Source organism: Haliotis rufescens, unplaced genomic scaffold (genome assembly GCF_023055435.1).
Source record: "Haliotis rufescens isolate VD_foot unplaced genomic scaffold, xgHalRufe1.0.p SCAF_20, whole genome shotgun sequence".
In the NCBI taxonomy this organism is placed as follows: domain Eukaryota; kingdom Metazoa; phylum Mollusca; class Gastropoda; order Lepetellida; family Haliotidae; genus Haliotis; species Haliotis rufescens.
Genome location: NW_025963891.1, coordinates 8,232,451 through 8,251,182, shown reverse-complemented (window position 1 = coordinate 8,251,182; position 18,732 = coordinate 8,232,451). Strand labels below are relative to the sequence as shown.

Here is an 18,732-nt window from a genome sequence, read left to right as displayed (position 1 = left end):
TACACTTTATCTTGAAATTGAATTACATCAGTGCTGTGTGAGACGAAGTTGTCGGACGTGCAAAACGTCTAGCTCGTGCTGTGACAGACATGTATATATGTTACTGTCTTTGTTCAGTCCAAGTTGAATGTTACGGCATACAACATGTCCAGACTAACCAGTTTGTTTGTTGTTTAACGCCGCACTCAGCAATAGTAGCACTATGAACTATCAACACAGTGAAACCTGAAAACAGTCACAATGTCTGTTATCTCTGCAAACACTCACTACTATTTGGGTGATTGGTGGAGTGGAAAACATACCCTGAAAAATGTCACTGAAAATATATTATAGAATGTTGATGTGATGTTTGATAACCCTTCTAACCAAATTGTGTATTGTTACGTCGCAAGGCAGGTATGGCGATATGCAAACGGCCATACCTAATATCGTACTTTGGGAAGGACTACCTTCCGAATCCGAACTCTATTCATGGTCAGAGACATCGAATAGCGAGTGAGTGAGTTGGGTTTAACGCCGCTTTTAACAGTATTCCAGTTATATCACTGACAACTGACACTGTCAGTGATCACTGATGAATAAAACTAGGACAAATATACAAGCTGGTTAGCTGAGCAACTGTATAACAGCTATTACAAAAGATAGCTAAATGAACATTCTGACAAGACACACAGTCAATTAAGTCGACTGTGACCAATTGACACCTGATAGTTAATTACCTCAACACTTAATGAGTGAAGAACCTTGGCTTCGTTGGATAGGGAGAAATGTGCACTGAGGGCCTATCCCTAACATAAGTCTCTTGGACAATTACGATAGACGTAAACCCTGCATAACAATAAAGACCTATGGGCTAAAGTCACTTGGAGTGAGCAAGGAAATTCTAGGCATGCCGAACATACAGGCACTGTTATTGTGTTGAGAAGATTTCTTTTTTCGTACTGATATGATTTCATTTTGGGTTTAAGAAATTGATAGAATTTCTTCGGCTGGTCAGAAATAGAGTAGTTTGACCTTTACTGTTTAGAAGATCTACGACTGATAGCGGATCTAACTGCAATTGCTGTTTCAACTGAGTCTTGGCTGGGGCATGGTCTTGACATTCCAGTAACAAGTGAACAATGTATTCAGGCAGATGGGCATATGTTGTCAGAGTGCTTTTTGTGACTGAGTCTGAGGCGTGAGATAGCTACTTCAACTTTCCTTTCATTTGATTGTGAATATGGCGTTTTGTTGATCTAGGGTTGGATTTTGTACAGGCATCTGCCCATCTTCCTTGCGTCAACTGGGGCTTGCCAATTGTTTAGTATGGAGGCTTGATTTTGCTTTTTATCTGTAGTTTGCCAGAGGGAATAGGCAGTATCTCTGCTTTGTCTAGGGCTTCATCTCGGGTGTTTTTGTCTTGCCATAGCATTGTCACTAAAGAGTTTGTGTTCGTTCCCAGAACGATAATACTGCCTGCTCTCTTCTTCGTGTCAAAAGGAGTTCTCCTGTTTCTACCTGTAGTGTAGTAAAGTAGTGTGAGTGAGTTGGGTTTAACGCCGCTTTTCACAGTATTCCAGTTATATCACGGCGTGTCAGCTTAATGTGGGAGGAAAGCCCGAAGTGATGCATGTCTCAGACGTTTACCACTTCGGTGAAACCCACGAGCACGGGTATGGTGCAGACAAACCTAGAAACACAATCGGGGCGAACCGGGATTCGAACCCACAATCAAAGGTTTCTGGCGTGCCGAAGGGACGCAACTCTGCACAGCGAATCGCGGCGCCTTAGACGAATGGGCCACCCGTGCCCCCTGTAGTAAAGTAAGTGTTACTGCGCCTGTGGCGAGCATTAGGGCTTTGTATTGTTTTTTGTCGAGGCGGCTCAAGACAGTGTTTGACGCTGAGTGAAATGCCTCACAACCATAGTCTATTTTTTATCTGATTAGTGATTTGTTGAGGTCTTGCTAAGAGTCCCTTTAGATACCCCACGATGTGCCTGAAATTGCCTGAAATACTTTCAGGTCTTTTTGACATCTGTTTTAACATATTATGTACATTTGTTCCAAGTGTGATCTTCATCTATGATCGAGCCTAGAAATTGGTTTGCCTTTTATGGAGAGACGGGGTGTCATAGCATTTCCCCCCCTACGTTTGAACAGAACATCCACAGTTTTTTCACTTGAAAGCGAAACCCTATCTATTGCACCATTCGCCTACTCCGTCTAGGATTTGAAATAGCTGTTTTACCCGTATTGCTTCGTCATCACCTAAGTTTGAAGATCATTGATCTTGATGTTAAACAGGGTTGGGCTTTTAATGCTGCGTTGTGGCATGCTGTTGTCCAGTGAAATCGGATCAGATTGATCCTTATTTTAACTGACAGCAGCCTGAATTGCAGGACGGTGTCTACGACGTTTGCCATGTTCCCTTCTACTCCATTTTGTGCTTGTTTGACTACACTCGATATCGCCAAGGGTTTTAAACCATACACGCTGACCTCGGAGGAAGCAACCTCCCCTTGCTAGCCCGGATATTGATGATGCCAGGAGAGCTAAAATGATTGTGCTTCTTACAATAGGGAAAATCCAAATAGCAAACTGACTACTAACGCAAAATGGGAGATGTAGACAATAACAATATCACGGCAAGGGACACAACAAATGGGCTTCACACATTGTACCCATGTTGAGAATCGAACCTGGGACTTCGGTGTGATGAGCGAACGTTTTAACCACTAGGCTACCTGAGCGCCAGTTGACCACGATACCCATTAACGTGCCAAGTTCGGTGAAGAAATATTGTAAGGATTTCAAGATATGCTTCGGAAACGAGGACTACCGCCATTTTAGTCTTAGTCAAAGTAGTTGCCACGGAAACTCGAATTATTTTTATTTTAAATCCCAAACTATCAAAAGTACAACTTCACCACTAGACCTATCCATGTGCTAAGTTTGGTTGAGATATCTCATTGTTTTTGTGTTCTGCTCCGGAAACGAAATGTGACAGACGGACGGAGAGACGGACGGACGGCACCCATTCCTATATCCCCCTTCCACTTCATGGCGGGGGATATAAACATTCACGGGCAACAAATTCTCTAACAATACGCTAGGTGCCGGACAGTTAAGAGAGGGGAAGTGCTATGGTCACTAGCCGCTAACTATCATGAAGGAATTGTCGTTCTTAATCAAAACATTTAACCTGCTCAAAGGGACCCTTTTTCACACGACCTGGGTTTGAACACTCATATATTCATTTTGTTATCAAATTCCAGACCGGCACATGAATACGAAATTCTCGCCTTGTTTTCCCTGATCAATCTAAGTATATGTACGATTCTTATCGAGATGCAGTGGAGGGATATATCCCTTTTCGTATGATTAATAAAAATAAATAGATAAAAGCGACAAATCCTCTTCCATAATCATAAACAATCTCTGATTAAAGCATAGTCGATTGTAAGATTCCGACTACATCACGAGCATGTGTTCGTGAATCAATCAGTGATGGATGATACCATGTTTTCGCAAAAGGGTGAGCCGGTGACACCTATCACAAACACATGCAAAGGCAAGTCAATTATTCATCTGACAAAAACAATGGAAACACATGTTCCAAGTCAGAATAGGAAATTGTCAATTTGGAAATGTCAACCTGAATCGTTCCGCATGGATCTGAATATGAAACAGATGAGGCTGTTTCTTTGATCTCGTTAATTTCTATTTCTGATGGGTAAATCATCCGAAGGGACTTGGCTTTTTGACCGTTACAAAACAATATCAGCAATATTCCAGCAATATCACGGCGGGGGACACTGGTAATGGGCTTCACACACTGTACCCATGTCGGGAATCGAATCCGGGTCTTCGGCGTGACTGAAGTTAATCTACTTGGCCAAATTGCCTTGTTTGATTTTGCCAGTTCGAGAAGAAATGTATAAATGCACAGAACAGAACAGCAATGTTTACCTTTAGTTTGTCGAGTGGGAAAGTGGTAAACAAAATTAAAAATTCAAACGTTTTGTTTGTTTGTTGTTTAACGCCGGACTCAGCAATATTGCAGCTATACTTATAATTGCTGAGTGTGGCGTTAAACAATAAATAAAATAAATATAACGGCGGTCTGTAAATAAACATCATGAGCATCGATCCACACAACTGGGATTCGATGACATGCATCAACTAAGTCAGCGATCACCCAATTCCGTTAGTCGACTCTTTGACAGAATTGAACTTGCTGAAATTGCACAAACATTCAAACAAATTCAGGTGAGAACCCATATGGTTATAAACTGACGTCCAAAGGAAACTTTACCAGAGTTTGAAATCACTCTTGCTCAAAAACAATACAACATACATGCATGAAGTAAAGTGTATTTAGAAGATCAATATATCAACATAATCAACACTGAAAATGACAATCATACCGCGACCAAGAATGACGTCAGAGTCCCCCAAAGTTGGATGTGGTACAAAACTCGAGCTTTCAGAATCATGGACAATAGGCAGAGTACATAACCAATCGCTCACGTTCAATAACAAGTCATTAGTAGCGTGTGTGACCACCAAATGCCTCAATACACGCAAAAACTCTTCGACGCACAGAAAAAGTCAGTCGTCTGATGAGGTCACGTGGGATTTGACGCCATTCTTCTTGGAGGGCCAAGATCAGTTCTTGCCGGTTGGCTGGAGAGTGTGGTCGTTGTCGAACACGACGATCCATCAAGTCCCAGAGGTGTTCTATGGGGGACATGTCGGGTGAGCGTGCAGGCCACGGCAGGACGTTGACGTTGTTTGCTGCGAGGAAGTTAGTGACAATTCTGGCTGTATGGGCTGATAAATGACACCACGTGGCTGCTGTTGGAGAAATGGTAGGACAACTGGACGAAGAATATTATCCATGTAACGCTGAGCTGTCAAGTTTCCGTCAACGATGGCCAGCGGTTTCCTCTCCTGCCCACAGATCCCCCCGCCCCCCCACACACACACCAAGAAACTCCCTCCACCATATGGTACGACCTCCTGCACGCAACACGCCGCCGTTCGTTCACGCCTTCGGCGGTAAACACGTTGTCTTCCATCAGCCCTAAACATACAGAATCGACTTTCGTCAGTGAAGACAACCCTCTGCCAGTCACGTTGTTGCCAACGTCGTACAGTCTGGGCCCATCTCAATCGCAGACGACGATGTTGCGCTGTCAAAAGCTGTCCTCTGAATGGTATAAAAGCCCTGATTCCATGAGCCCTGAGTCTCCTGGCCACTGTCTGTCGACTAACCCTGTGACCTAAGGCACTTTTCGCCGATGACGTCACTGTCAGGAAGCGATTTCGGAGGTGCAAGGTACGCAAGTACCGGTCATCATGGGGCGTGGTCACCCTGGGTCTGCCTGTTCTTGGCCTGTCAGCGATCCGCCCTGTCTGTCTGTAACGTTGCATCAAGTTGGTAACGGCAACACGGGAGCAACCGAAGGTTCGTGCAATATGGGCGTGGGTGGCTCCCATCTGTACCATACCCAAGGCTCGTTCACGTTGTTCGACTGAGTCATGGCATTTCTTTTGTGTTTTTTTATCACTGTTGATGTCTGACTTGCCGTTGCAATCGTTTTATACCCTTACCCGCACGTGCATTTGCAGTTGTCCGTGGTGCACGTGTTTTTCACTTTTTCGCGTGTTATCTCGCAAACATGTAACAGACGATTAACATTTTTTGCATACACTATTGTTGTATTTAGGTTGTGTGTTTTACATAGACTTCATCGAAAAAGAATTTATACTTTGTCTGAAATTTATATTTTCAGTTGGTAAAGTTTCTTTTGGACGTCAGTTTATATATATATATATATATATATATATATATATATATATATATATATATACCCACGAAGATTCCGGGGTAGTTGTTTGTTTGTTTGTTGTTTAACGCCGCACTCATTTTCAAGAATGTAAGAGATTAACACCGATGAAAAACCCATTTTCACCAGATATATGCAATGAAGTAATAACTGTTCTGTGTAGACAAAATCAGATTGACTGCAGTATTGTTGAGCATGGCAAAATTTCATCTACAATGGCTTCATATTTGGTTGGTTGGTTTGTTGTTTTACGCCGCACTCAGCAATATTCCAGCTCTATGACGGCGGTCTGTAAATAATGAGTCTGGACCAGACACTCCAGTGATTAATATCATGAGCATCCATCCACGCAATTGGGATCAATGACATGCATCAACCAAGTCAGCGAGCCTGACCACCCGATCCCGTTAGTCGCATTTTATGACAAGTATAGTCACCTTTTACGGCAAGCATGGGTTGCTGAAGACCTATTCCACACCGGAATCTTCACGGGTCGGAGAATAAGGACGCCTTGTCACCACAGACACTCTACTAGCCTTCACATCCATCCTCTCCAGTACTGCTTTGGCTATAAACAAGTCGTCTGGGTGTTAAAACATAGCAAGTGAAGCAATCTAGGGGGAACAAATAAAATTTAATTCATTTCTATATATCTGGTAAAACACTGGTACATAAGAAAAGGTGAGGTTATCAGTTTATGAGAGAAACAGGGCTACGCACATTTTACCTGAGGTAAGTGTGTTTTATTTATACTCTTTATAGTAAGCTAAAAAACAGACATGAAGTCAAAAGATTTGTCTTTAGGATAAACTAATAACATGCATGTGCATAGTTTTGTTGTTGTTTTGCCTCATTGAACCTCTGCCAATGTTACTCTTAGTGTTGTTCGTTAAATTTCAATCCTGTACTTAACATTCAATCCCTTTTCAGGTGAGTAAATATCTCAAAAAGGGAGCTGTGCCATCCGTATTTGGTTTTAGACCAGAGAGCAGACTATCTGCGAACAGGAGGGCACGTGGTCCTAGAAAAAGCTTGGACGAGGTGGACATGAATTTGAATGACATAGGGAACGAGGTAACTGTGGAGTCCGTAGAAACGTCAAAGCCTGAATCACCATCTGAACCGGATAGTTCTCAGATACCGCCTGCAGACCACGCTGTCAGTGTAAATTGTCTTTGGACGGGTACTCTTTTGATAATTCGACCCGTGAAGATTCCGGGGTAGAATAGGTCTTCAGCAACCCATGCTTGCCGTCAAAAGCGACTAACGGGATCGGGTGGTCAGGCTCGCTGACTTGGTTGATGCATGTCATCGATCCCAATTGCGTGGATCGATGCTTATGATATTAATCACTGGATTGTCTGGTCCAGACTCGATTATTTACAGACCGCCGTCATATAGCTGGAATATTGCTGAGTGCGGCTTTAAACAACAAACCAACCAACCAACAGTTGATAATTCAAGTTCAACCCAAGAGCTGTTCTGTACTACACAAGTTTTGACAATTATGAACATCTTATGCTACTTTTCAATATCCTGGGACCAGCTGTTGACAAATTAGACCAATGTAGTGTTTTATCTCCGAAACAAAAACAGCTGTTCATAACGTCAATGAACTTGAGACAAGGAAATGATGACGTGGAGCTTGCTATTATGTTTGAAGTCAGTCGGTCTGTTGTAGGTCAGATTGTCAACACTTGGATGAACTTTCTTTATTTCCAGCTAAAAGAGATAAACACATGGCCCTCAAAGGAAGTTATACGTGATACCATGCCAGAAACTTTTAACAAACAATTTCCATCAACAAGGGTCATACAGAAATCCCTATCCAGAAGCCATCAAAGGTGAATTCACAGAGCGCCACCTTTTCGACTTACAAAAATAAGAACACGCTTAAAACCATGATTGGTTGTACGCCGCGTGGTGTGGTATCTTACATTAGCAGAAGCTATGGGGGATCAGTTAGTGACCGCCAAGTCATTGAGAGAAGACAGTTGTGTTCTGTCACTTCCTCATTTTTCCAAAGGAAAGACAGTATAATGGCCGGTAGAGGCATCATGGTCCAGGATTTATTTGTGACCAAGGGTGTTTATATGAACACTGCCATGCTCAATGGAAATCTGAGCTGAGCCAGAGGAAGTTGTTCATGACAGGAGAATTGCATCAAAGCGAATTCATATCGAACGTGAAATTGTTCTGGGTAAAACTTTCAAAATTCTGAAAAGAGACTTACCACATAGTAAAGTTCTGATGGGTGAAAGGATTACCTTCATATGTTTTAGTTTAAATAACTTTAGAAATTCAATCGTTGGATTGCTTGCATAGATAAAAATGTCAATCTTGTGTCAGAGGAGACTAGTTTGTTGCTGCGTTAAAGTATTTACAACGGTATACATCAATTTCATGAAAGAGAATTAACACTTTGTTTTGTCATCAATAATTTAAAATGATATTATTTGAAATTTGGGCATTTTAAAATGTACATTATATACATTTCCTCTTACAAGTTGTCTCTTTGTTTAACGCCGCACTCGGTAATATTCTAGCTACATGACGACGGTCTGTAAATAATCGAATATTGAATCTTGAATTTTCAAGTCTGGACCAGACAATCCTGGGAATTTGACAGCATGAGCATCAATCTACTCAATTGGGAAATGATGACATGCATCAACCAAGTCAGTGAGTTTCACCACCTGATCGCCTCTTATAGCAAACATGGTTGCCTTTAAACATAGGTGGACCTATTCTCAACCCAGACCTTCACGGGTCTCCCACAAGTCTGTTTCCATCATTAAAAAGCATTAATTGTATAAATTGCTACATTTATGGTACTATATCATTAGTATTCATAACCGTGTGACAATAGGCTGGGTACAATAAATATTCTGATATTCATGGTCCTTGCTTGTAAATTTCCAAATCACTTTCAATTATCAGATGGTAATGTTTTTCTTTGCTAAAAAATTTAAGACATGTTCATAACATATTATGCAATACATTACAGAACCATGACGTTCCGGGGTAGAATAGGTCTTCAGCAACCCATGCTTGTCGTAAAAGGCGACTATGCTTGTCGTAAAAGGCGACTAACGGGATCGGGTGGTCAGGCTCGCTGACTTGGTTGATGCACGTCATCGTATCCCAGTTGCGCGGATCGATGCTCATAACGGCAATCACTGGATGGCCTGGTCCAGACTTGTTTACTTACAGTCCGCCGTCATATAGTGCGGCGTTCACAACAAACAAACCAATACATTACACTACCTGATCGCATTTAATATGTTAGGCAAATTGTGAATACACAATGCCTTTGTGGCAAGTGGTCAATTTTGTAACAAATGTTATATTTGGGATAACACTTTCTTGGTCTAGTACCTTTTTAGGTTGAGTTTCATCCGGTATTCGAACACATACTCACCAAGAGAGGCACCTAATCGCCAGCAAACAAAGTTGGCGATCTAACCCACTCAGCCACCGAGGCTTCCACAAAAAAATTACTAGCCTATCAGTTGTCGGACTTCCACTTCATGGAAGCCTCGGTGGGAGTGGGTTAGATCGCACACTTTGTATGCTTGTGATTAGGTGCATTCCTCGAAGAGTGTTGGTTCGAACCCCAGATTTTGTACTTTTCCAAGAAATTGTTCTCCCTAAAATATAACAGATCTTAATCAAATTGTTAAAAAAATCTTAGGAAGGATGGACACACACAGCAATATTTAAGGTAGCATTAAAATACATGGTAGCATTAAAATACATGATCAAGCATCTTGTGATATCTCCTATAACTACAACAGCAGTTAAAAAGTGTCCTGCAATAAAAGGTATTAAGTACTTCTTATAGAATAATTCTAACTTTGGCAACATGGACATTTCACAAAAATCCCTGTCTAAATTGACTTTGCACAGAAGCAAATCTTTATGAGTGTAAACAATAAAGTATCATGTTTTTGAACGTGACAAATACAATTGACCTTGTACCTGACAGTAGTATGAACTGTTTCTTGAGAGAAACAACCTGGTACAATTTCACAATCTTTTCCTACATATGGTTTGTTTGTTTGACGTCGCATTCAGCAATATTCCAGCTATATGACGGCGGTCTGTAAATAATCGAGTCTTGACCAGCCAATCCAGTGATTAATATCAAGAGCATCGATCCACGCAATTAGGACCGTTGACATGCATCAACCAAGTCAGCGAGCCTGACCACCCGATCCCGTTAGTCGCCTTTTACGGCAAGCATGGGTTGCTGAAGACCTATTCTACCCCGGAATCTTCACGGGTCGGCTTCATATTTGAAAAAGCTGGTTTCAAAACATGATACAACCAGACGGAAGGGTTGGTTTGTTGTTTAACGTCGCACTCAGCAATATTGCAGCTATATAACGGCGGTCTGTAAATAATCGAGTCAGGACCAGACGAACCAGTGATTAATAATCATGAGCACCGATCCACACAATATGGGATAGATTTCAGCGAGCCTGACCACCCGATCCCGTTAGTCGCCCTTTACGAGAAGCATAGTGGCCTTTTACGGCAAGCATGGGTTGCTGAAGACCTATTCTACCCCGGATATTGAAGGGTTGGAAGCAGTATAAGGCTCAATATGCCCTCAAAGTATTTGTGTCTGAACACAACATTAAAAACATTAAAATCAAAATTGTTTAAAAGAGTGTCTTATCTACACAAGTACAAATCTTCTGTTAGGAAGGCCAAACTTAATTTTACAAAATGTTAATCTAAGGAAAAAGGTTCAGTTGCTATCAACAAAATTGTTAAATTTACAAGGAAACTTGTTTTCAGGTGTGTCCAATAGACGCTCATTGAACTTTCCTTGTGGGGAGGTGTCCAGGTCCCAACAGTATAAAAGGAAACATATGATTGTAAGAGACTGTAAACAATCTTTAGCATTTTTGGACAGATATGAGCTTGAACCTACTTCAGTACAAGCTCTAGACAGTGAAGGAAGGCAAATCCAGATATCCATGAAGGAGAACATGGTCAAAGAAATCTTTCCCCCTGATGTGGAGTTGAACAAAGTTGTTTATGTGAAAGACTCAAAAGGTATTTTAGTACCTCCCCTTCCAAGATCTCACAAGGTTCTTACAAAAATCAAGGAATGCAACGAAAATGTTTTACCTCATGACACACCATACCCAAGCTTCGGGGTTCAGCAGTCTTTGAAAGAAAGACTCATTAGCTGTGTTTCACAAATTCTAGAAATGAAACATGACACCACCAACATTTTACAAACAAAACTTATTCATGTGAAACTTACAGGTGATGGAACACAGTTTGGGAGAAGGAGAACTCTTATAAATTTTGGGTTCTCAATACTAGATGATATGCTGTGGGAACCATCTGTTAGCAGTATTTTCTCCAAAGGAAACTTATCATTGTACTTCAACTGCACTTTTTCAAATTATTGAAGAAGCTAAGAACATTCATTCATCTTGATGGTGTGTGTTTTCAAATCAAGTTTTATCTGGGAGGGGATTTGAAATTTCTCAATATGATCTCTGGAATTGCGCCCTGTTCATGTAAACACAGTTGTCTGTAGTGTAAATGTTCGGCTTCAGACAGACGCGATACTACTTTGCAGTGGTCGGTGACTGACGTGAACCATGGGGCTAGAACAATAGAGGAGATCACTGTTATGGCCAGAAAGAAATCACAAAATTTGAACTGTGTCCACACTCCCTTCTTTGATTTTATACCCCTCTGGAGGAGAGTACCTGACATGTTACACCTGTATCTTCGTATTTCTGACCAACTGGTGAAGCATTGGAAATCAGAACTCCGGTTAATGGACAACATTGCCAGATGCACCAGTATTTACATCAGAGGCAAGTGCTCTAATGTATAGTCACCTTTTACGGCAACGACCCGTCAAGATTCCGGGGTAGAATAGGTCTTCAGCAACCCATGCTAACGGCTCGCTGACTTTGTTGATGCATGTCATCGGTCCCAATTGCTCATGATATTAATCAATGGATTGTCTGGTCCAGACTCGATTATTTACAGACCGCAGTCATATAGCTGGAATATTGCTGAGTGCGGCGTAAAACAACAAACCAACCAAACAACCTTTTACGGCAAGCATGCATGGGTCGCTGAAGACCTATTCTACCCCGGAATCTTCACGGGTCCCACGCAATTTGGATACGATGACATGCATCCACCAAGTAAGCGAGCCTGAACACCCGATCCCGCCTTTAACATCAGACCCGTGAAGATTCCGGGATAGAATAGGTCTTCAGCAACCCATACTTGCCGTAAAAGGCGACTATGCTTGTCGTAAAAGGCGACTAACGGGATCGGGTGGTCAGGCTCACTGACTTGGTTGATGCATGTCATCGATCCCAAATGCGTGGATCGATGCTCATCACTGATTCTCAGCTAAATGGTCTATTTCACATATCAAATGTTAAAAAATATATTTCTTGATATTGAAAAACTTAACTTATTTTCAGTAAAAACAGTATTCAGGCTTTCAGAATTAATCATTGGGGGACCCAAATGACATCAGAGTTGTTTTTAATGATAACGGAAATAACATATGTCAAATGTCCTGTAGTCAGATACGTTAGACTGCATGTTATCATTGCAATCAAAATATATTGCACAGCATTAATTAACTTGCAAAAAGTGCTATTGTCATTTGCATAGGACCACATATTATATCATTTTCAAACGAAGTCATTGCCTAAGGATCATTTGTCTCAAAACAGGACAGTGTCGTGGACACCTGTTCAAGAAACACATTTTCTACAGATATTAGCAAATAATAACAGACACGTGTTGGCTATGAAAGTTTGTTCATTTTGCAAAAATAACTTGATAACAAACATTGGTACAAATATCGAACAAACTACATGCCAAGTCCCTGGCCTTCAAGAATTAGTCTACTGAGAACACAGCAATAATCTTCAACTGCAAAAACTGACGTATCTGATGTCAACCTGAATCAACAACACAAGTTCACAAGTGGCCGATCTTTGGCTTAAAAACGTCTGAAGTTTAAACATTTATATGAAAGATGAGGTTTATATTTTCTCCATATGACATTTAGCACAAACTCTAACATAACGTATCTGATGCTTTTTGAGGCATTGTGGTTGAAATCTTGGCAATTCGTAAAAAATACAAAGTGAATGTTCATTTGAATGCCTTCTCAATACGGGCGACGTCACGTGCAGCTACGTTGTACTGGCGCCTTGTTTTGCCAATAGCGACCGGTTCATCAATAAAGCAGAGCACATCGTCAAATTCTATCCAAATTTCATCAGGACGAGATGGCCACTTGTAGGTCTTGCCTTTGTCTTGTGTTTTCTCCATGAAAGTTTTTTTGGTATCGCCATCATCTATGTCAACTTCGAGAACCTTCCCGATGAACCAGTTACCATCATATATGGCAGCCAGAAATCTGCCAACAACTTGGACAGCAGGTACATGTGGTGCAGCAGGTACATGTGGTGCAGCAGGTACAGGGGATACAGAAGCCTGTGTGGGCTGCAGTACATGCGTTTCCTGGGATATGGTTTGGTCAACATGGTGACGGCGCCAACCAACACATAACTCATTGCCGCTCAGACAACCTGTACAGTAGCATGATACAGTTCTTGAAAAAAGAACCCCATTCTGCTGCATGACTGCGTGCAACTTCATTGTGCCATGTACCACCTTTGCGTTAGAGGTAGCTATGTCCTGTGCAGCCTTCTCTACTTCAGCAGTAGAGTAGAATCTGTATTGGATTGATTTTTGATTGTGTGATAAAAATCGTGGGCATCTTGAATTGTCGCTTTGCCTTGTTTTACTGCATCAGATGCCTGGCGTTTACATGCACCTCCTAGTCCATCACATGGACCTTTCCCGTGTCCACACTCAAAATAGTTCCAACGTGCCTCAAGCCCAAACAGCTCCTTATGCTTCAGAATGACATCAAACATGTACCGATTTCTGTACTGTGATGACGGGCTATCAGTCCAATAGTGAACATGCGTTGCATAAGGGAAAGTGGTGTTCAGTTCAGGTAACATCAGTTTGAGGATTGTAAGTACCGCAGTCGAGTTGTGCTGATTGACATCAGACACATAGATAAAGTTTTTGTGTACCAGTATGTCCAACTTGTAGTATACCACTACAGGGTGAAGCGTGACATTTGTTGGGTTCCAGTATGCACTTTGGATTTCATCCATGCTGGAACATGTAAAGTTCTCAGCAAAGTCCATCTGTATGATGATATGGCCATCTGGGAGTGTATCCTTCAACTCATGGATAGCTGCATATTGCGACTTTACTCTTCCAACGTGGTCACGGAACTCAGCAAATTCAAGTAGCATATAATTCTTGAAGTCAGTGGCATTCTTTATTATCTTCACCACCTTCATTTTCTTTTTCCCCTCAACATCCACACGCCTCCACTCATCATATTCAACGTCATCCTGAATAGTTTCCAGCATCTGATCCATTGCGTCCACGGATACACTGTCATACGCCATATCCGGTGATTTTGGAACTTGTAATCCAACACTTCTCAGACATTTGAGTTTCATGGCCATATTCTGATGTTTGTTGCATAAGCAAGTGTTTCTTGAAATGTGTGATGTGAGCAAGATGTATCTGGGCCGTAGCCTACAGAATGATGCAAAAGACAGTTTCATATTCTGGTTTTCAATCTTGAACTTAGCATACACCTCAGACAGATAATCATTCATTATTCTTGTTTGATGTTTGACACCATTTAGGCTCTTGGAATCTGCTTTGCCTGGCATACATACGCTGATATCATCTCTCTCCATGAATGAGACAATTAGTCTCTTAATCTGCTCTCTTACGAGAGTGAGACGGGCTCTTCCTCGAATCTCTATTACCTTAGAGGTGGTCCGAGATAAACTTCTTCGTGACAAACCTGTAGCCTTGTTCAAACCCGACACACATCTGTACTTCTTAAGTACTTTCCCTCCAACAAGAGATGTCATCACATTCATTTTGCTTTGCTTTTTGTTGGCTGCGACACTTTCTTTAATTTCTCCAAAAAGTACATCAGCCATTGTTAATGTCTAACAACAGTGGCTGGCAAGTGACTGGGACTCACACCGTTTTCCCGGAGATCATGTCTGGTTTTTGTTGAAGGTGTTGCTTCAGACTGTTGTTGAAGACTGCCTGTCGTCTGATCCGAGCTATTTTCAGTATTGTTGCGGCTAGTCTGTTTGGATGTCCCATACTTCGCCTTCATCCTCTGATATCGTTTCTTCCATTTCTGTTGCTTCTTTTTGTAGCTAGAGAGTTGTTCAGTCAACTCTTTTACTTTTGTATTTGCTCTTTTCAGTGCACACGAGCGTTTTGGTTTTCTCTGTTTATTTGGAAAAGTCATTTTGACCAAGAAAGGACCTGGGCGTGACCTTGACTGCCGAGATGCATCAGTACTGCTTGATACTGTGTCGACCTGGTCAGTTTCTGCATCAACGACCACATCTGTGACCTCAACTATGCTGGCACCTTGTGCTTGTTTGTGTGTTTTCTTTCGATCCCGGTATGCTTTACTATAGAGTTTATTCCTTTCACGAACTGCCTTTTTTTTCTTTGTTTGCATTTGATCAATTGGTATTCTGTACCCTTTGACTCGAGCACGTTCTTTGGCTAGATATTGACTGTCATTTCGTTTCTTTCTTTCCCGATACACCTTTTGGTTTTCTGCGTCTGTTTTCGCCATTTTCTAAAATCAAGCATAGACAAAAACATGCTGAAACAGTCGTCGAAGTGAAAGAGATGTTTGCACTATGAAATAGCCACCCTTTAAAAATGTTCATACTTTATTCTTTGTGAAATATGCTAATTTCATCAGATACGTTATAAAAATCATCACATACGTTAGTTGGTATTTAGGTGTTTAGACAGGAGCTTGAGTAAAATATAGTACTTTTCCTATCAATGAAATGCATACCGACAGAAAACATCAGTAGAATGTTGTGGTCTTCACTTCAGAAACATATCTAATCATTAAATTACATTCGTAAACTACGTTAGGTTGGCATCAGATACGTTAGGTTGGAAAACATGCTCTTTGGGAATTGCTAATATACAGTAAGGGATTCATTTTTTCCATCCTAATGAACAGAATCTATTTTATCAAATAATTATCACCTATGGGGTGGCTTTCAATTCAGATGACCCATTTACTAAGATGGCAAAGATTACTTACCAATTTGTGATGGATTGTTGAGAACCGAAACCAGGTTGCAGGACGTTCTTGGCTGAAAATCGGAAGTAGAGAGGTGGCACGGCGCGCATGTACATTGATAAGATTCAACTTATCGAGATTACTGAAGTTCGATGACCATCTTCCGATGTCGCTGGTGTTATCTAACGTATCTGACAAAATTGTATCTGATGACAACTTTGCGAATTAGTCAGAAATTTCGAAAGTATACTCATGTCAAGGTTTGGGATGGACATTTCTCATAGGTGACACGTTGTTTTATGAAAGTAACAAACACAACATCATATATTGTAGTTTATCAGGCGTGTGCGGCAATAAATCATGCTAACGTATCTGATGAAAAGTATCGTACCCAGCTGGTATAATTTTGTGATTTTGTGATTCATGATTTTTCTTTAAGTTTTTTAAGAAATTGATGATAAAAAGTGTTGAGACTATGCTTGAACAAATCATATCTGACACATTGTGTTATAATGTTTGTTTAGTTGGTGTGTGACTTCTTCACACAAAAGTGACCAACGTATCTGATGGTAAAATCGGGGACAGTAGAATATTGCTAGCCAAAGATATTTTATCAGAACCATTGCTTGAAAACTGCTGGTAATGATGATATATGATCATTACGCATGAAAAAAAGGAGTAAAATGCAGTAAAAATGTGCAGAATATTTAATTATTCAGTGGAAAAGTCACACACTGAGCACGGGGACAAGGCTGGGGACGACTTTATAAGCAACACTATAGACTGGTGAAGATACAAACTGAACGAAGTACATCAACATGTGTATTCATTTAGCCGTTCAGCTTGCATTATATGATTTGTAACAGAAAATATATTTTCAGCTAAGATATTAACCAGGTTTTCCGCAGGGGACAGCACAATTGTGTAATTTACCATTTAGCTGAGAATGAATGTCATGATATTAATCACTGGATTGTCTGGTCCAGACTCGTTTATTTACAGACCGCCGTCATATAGCTGGATGGAATATTGCTGAGTGCGGCGTTAAACAACAAACCAAAAGTTTGTCTTTGATAGGGGCATTCTGTCGTTTGTCCCTGATCTGCATCCCTAAGTACGTGCAGTCCTGAGCTTCCATGAGATGGTTAATAACTCCTCCCCCCATTGAACCGAACCCTCTTCTACCTTGCCACGTTTAAGCTGAAAAAAGGTGCATTCCAATGGACATGCCAATATAATTAGAAAAGGACTCGACAAGGAGAATCTGTTTTCTTAGTGTGGATCTTTTTTTAGAGTGGCGTCTCCTTTGGCAATCAGTTCAAGGTCATCCATGAAAAGGAGGTGAGTAAGGGGTGTTTGGGATCTGAGCAGTGATGAGTTGATCAGGATTTCATTGACGCCTTGAGTAAAACAAGTAGTCGCTCGAGGATGTCAATGCATTCCATTCCAAATCCATTTGTAAGGGACTGAATCATAAGCTTTTCAGTAGTCCAGCACATCGAGAGGTAACGGTGGTAAGTTTTAGCCTCTTCAAGGATAATTTTTTAAACCAGCAATTGATCCTTACAACCATTTTCTGGCTCCCCTGTAAATATGTTATGTTGTGTATTCAGACAAGTAAAAGCGCCGAAGATGTTAGGGTCAGTCCAATCACATTTCTTTGGGAGAAGTATTGTTCGACCTTTGCTCAACCAAAGCGGAACATGTGTATCCATAAGAGAATTTATCTCACGGTGTAATGCTGTTTGGACACATGGGACAGTATCCAATACCGGTTTCCAATACCGGTTTCCAATACCTTAGGACCCGTGAAGATTCTGGGGTAGAATAGGTCTTCAGCAACCCATGCTTGCCGTAAAAGGCGACTTACGGGATCGGGTGGTCAGGCTCGCTGACTTGGTTGATGCATGTCATCGATACCAATTGCGCGGATCGATGCTCATGACATTAATCACTGGATTGTCTGGTCCAGACTCGATTATTACAGACCGCCGTCATATAGCTGGACTATTGCTGAGTGCGGCGTTAAACAACAAACCATCCAATCCAATACCTTAGGCATACTATTGAGATACCACATCTATTTGCATTCTTGTACGCAGATATGTTGTACGCAGACGATGCATCTTGCGATTCAAAATGTAGTGAATGGAACATATAATTTAATCAGGGCAATGTGTAGAATGAACTGCACAAAAGGTCATTGAACATGACAAAAGTGATTCATGGATATCCCTGCATATTTAGGGATTACATGAAATCGAGGTTTTCAAAAATAACTGAAATGTTCAGTGATTTCACGAAATCCCTAGTTTCAAAATCTTACTGTTCAAGTAAATGTATGATCGAAATAAGACGAGATCATAGAGCGACTTCAAATGGAAGATAGTTCGAAATAGTAGCTTCAGTGAATATTCATGTGTCAGAGTAAGACTGATTCAGTGAGGCTAATGTTAACGAATATGTGTCCCTCATATGTTGACATTTGTGTGTCAATATTGCTAGAAAAATAAGTTGTTTGGGTACATTATGTTTTAAGAAAAAGCTATGAATGCGTTAATCTTTTATTAACGATGTTTATTCACATTAAGCATGTATATTGAAATAGAACATTTGCAGAGAGCAGAGAAGTTGATACATCAAATATATGAGTGCATGAGGTGGGGTCAGATGAAATGGGGTTAAACGTCGCGTCCAAGATATTGCACTTC

At 41.0% G+C, this 18,732-nt stretch overlaps 1 protein-coding gene across 1 annotated transcript; it reads right to left on the bottom strand.

Moving 5' to 3' along the window:
- Positions 1 to 12,996: 12,996 nt before the first annotated feature.
- On the bottom strand, positions 12,997 to 14,891 carry LOC125382708. Its single transcript, XM_048401002.1, has 2 exons — positions 13,564 to 14,891; positions 12,997 to 13,264 (listed from the first exon to the last, which is right to left on the bottom strand). Exons 1-2 carry the CDS (start codon positions 14,889 to 14,891, stop codon positions 12,997 to 12,999), a joined length of 1,596 nt encoding a protein of 531 aa, XP_048256959.1.
- Positions 14,892 to 18,732: the final 3,841 nt, after the last annotated feature.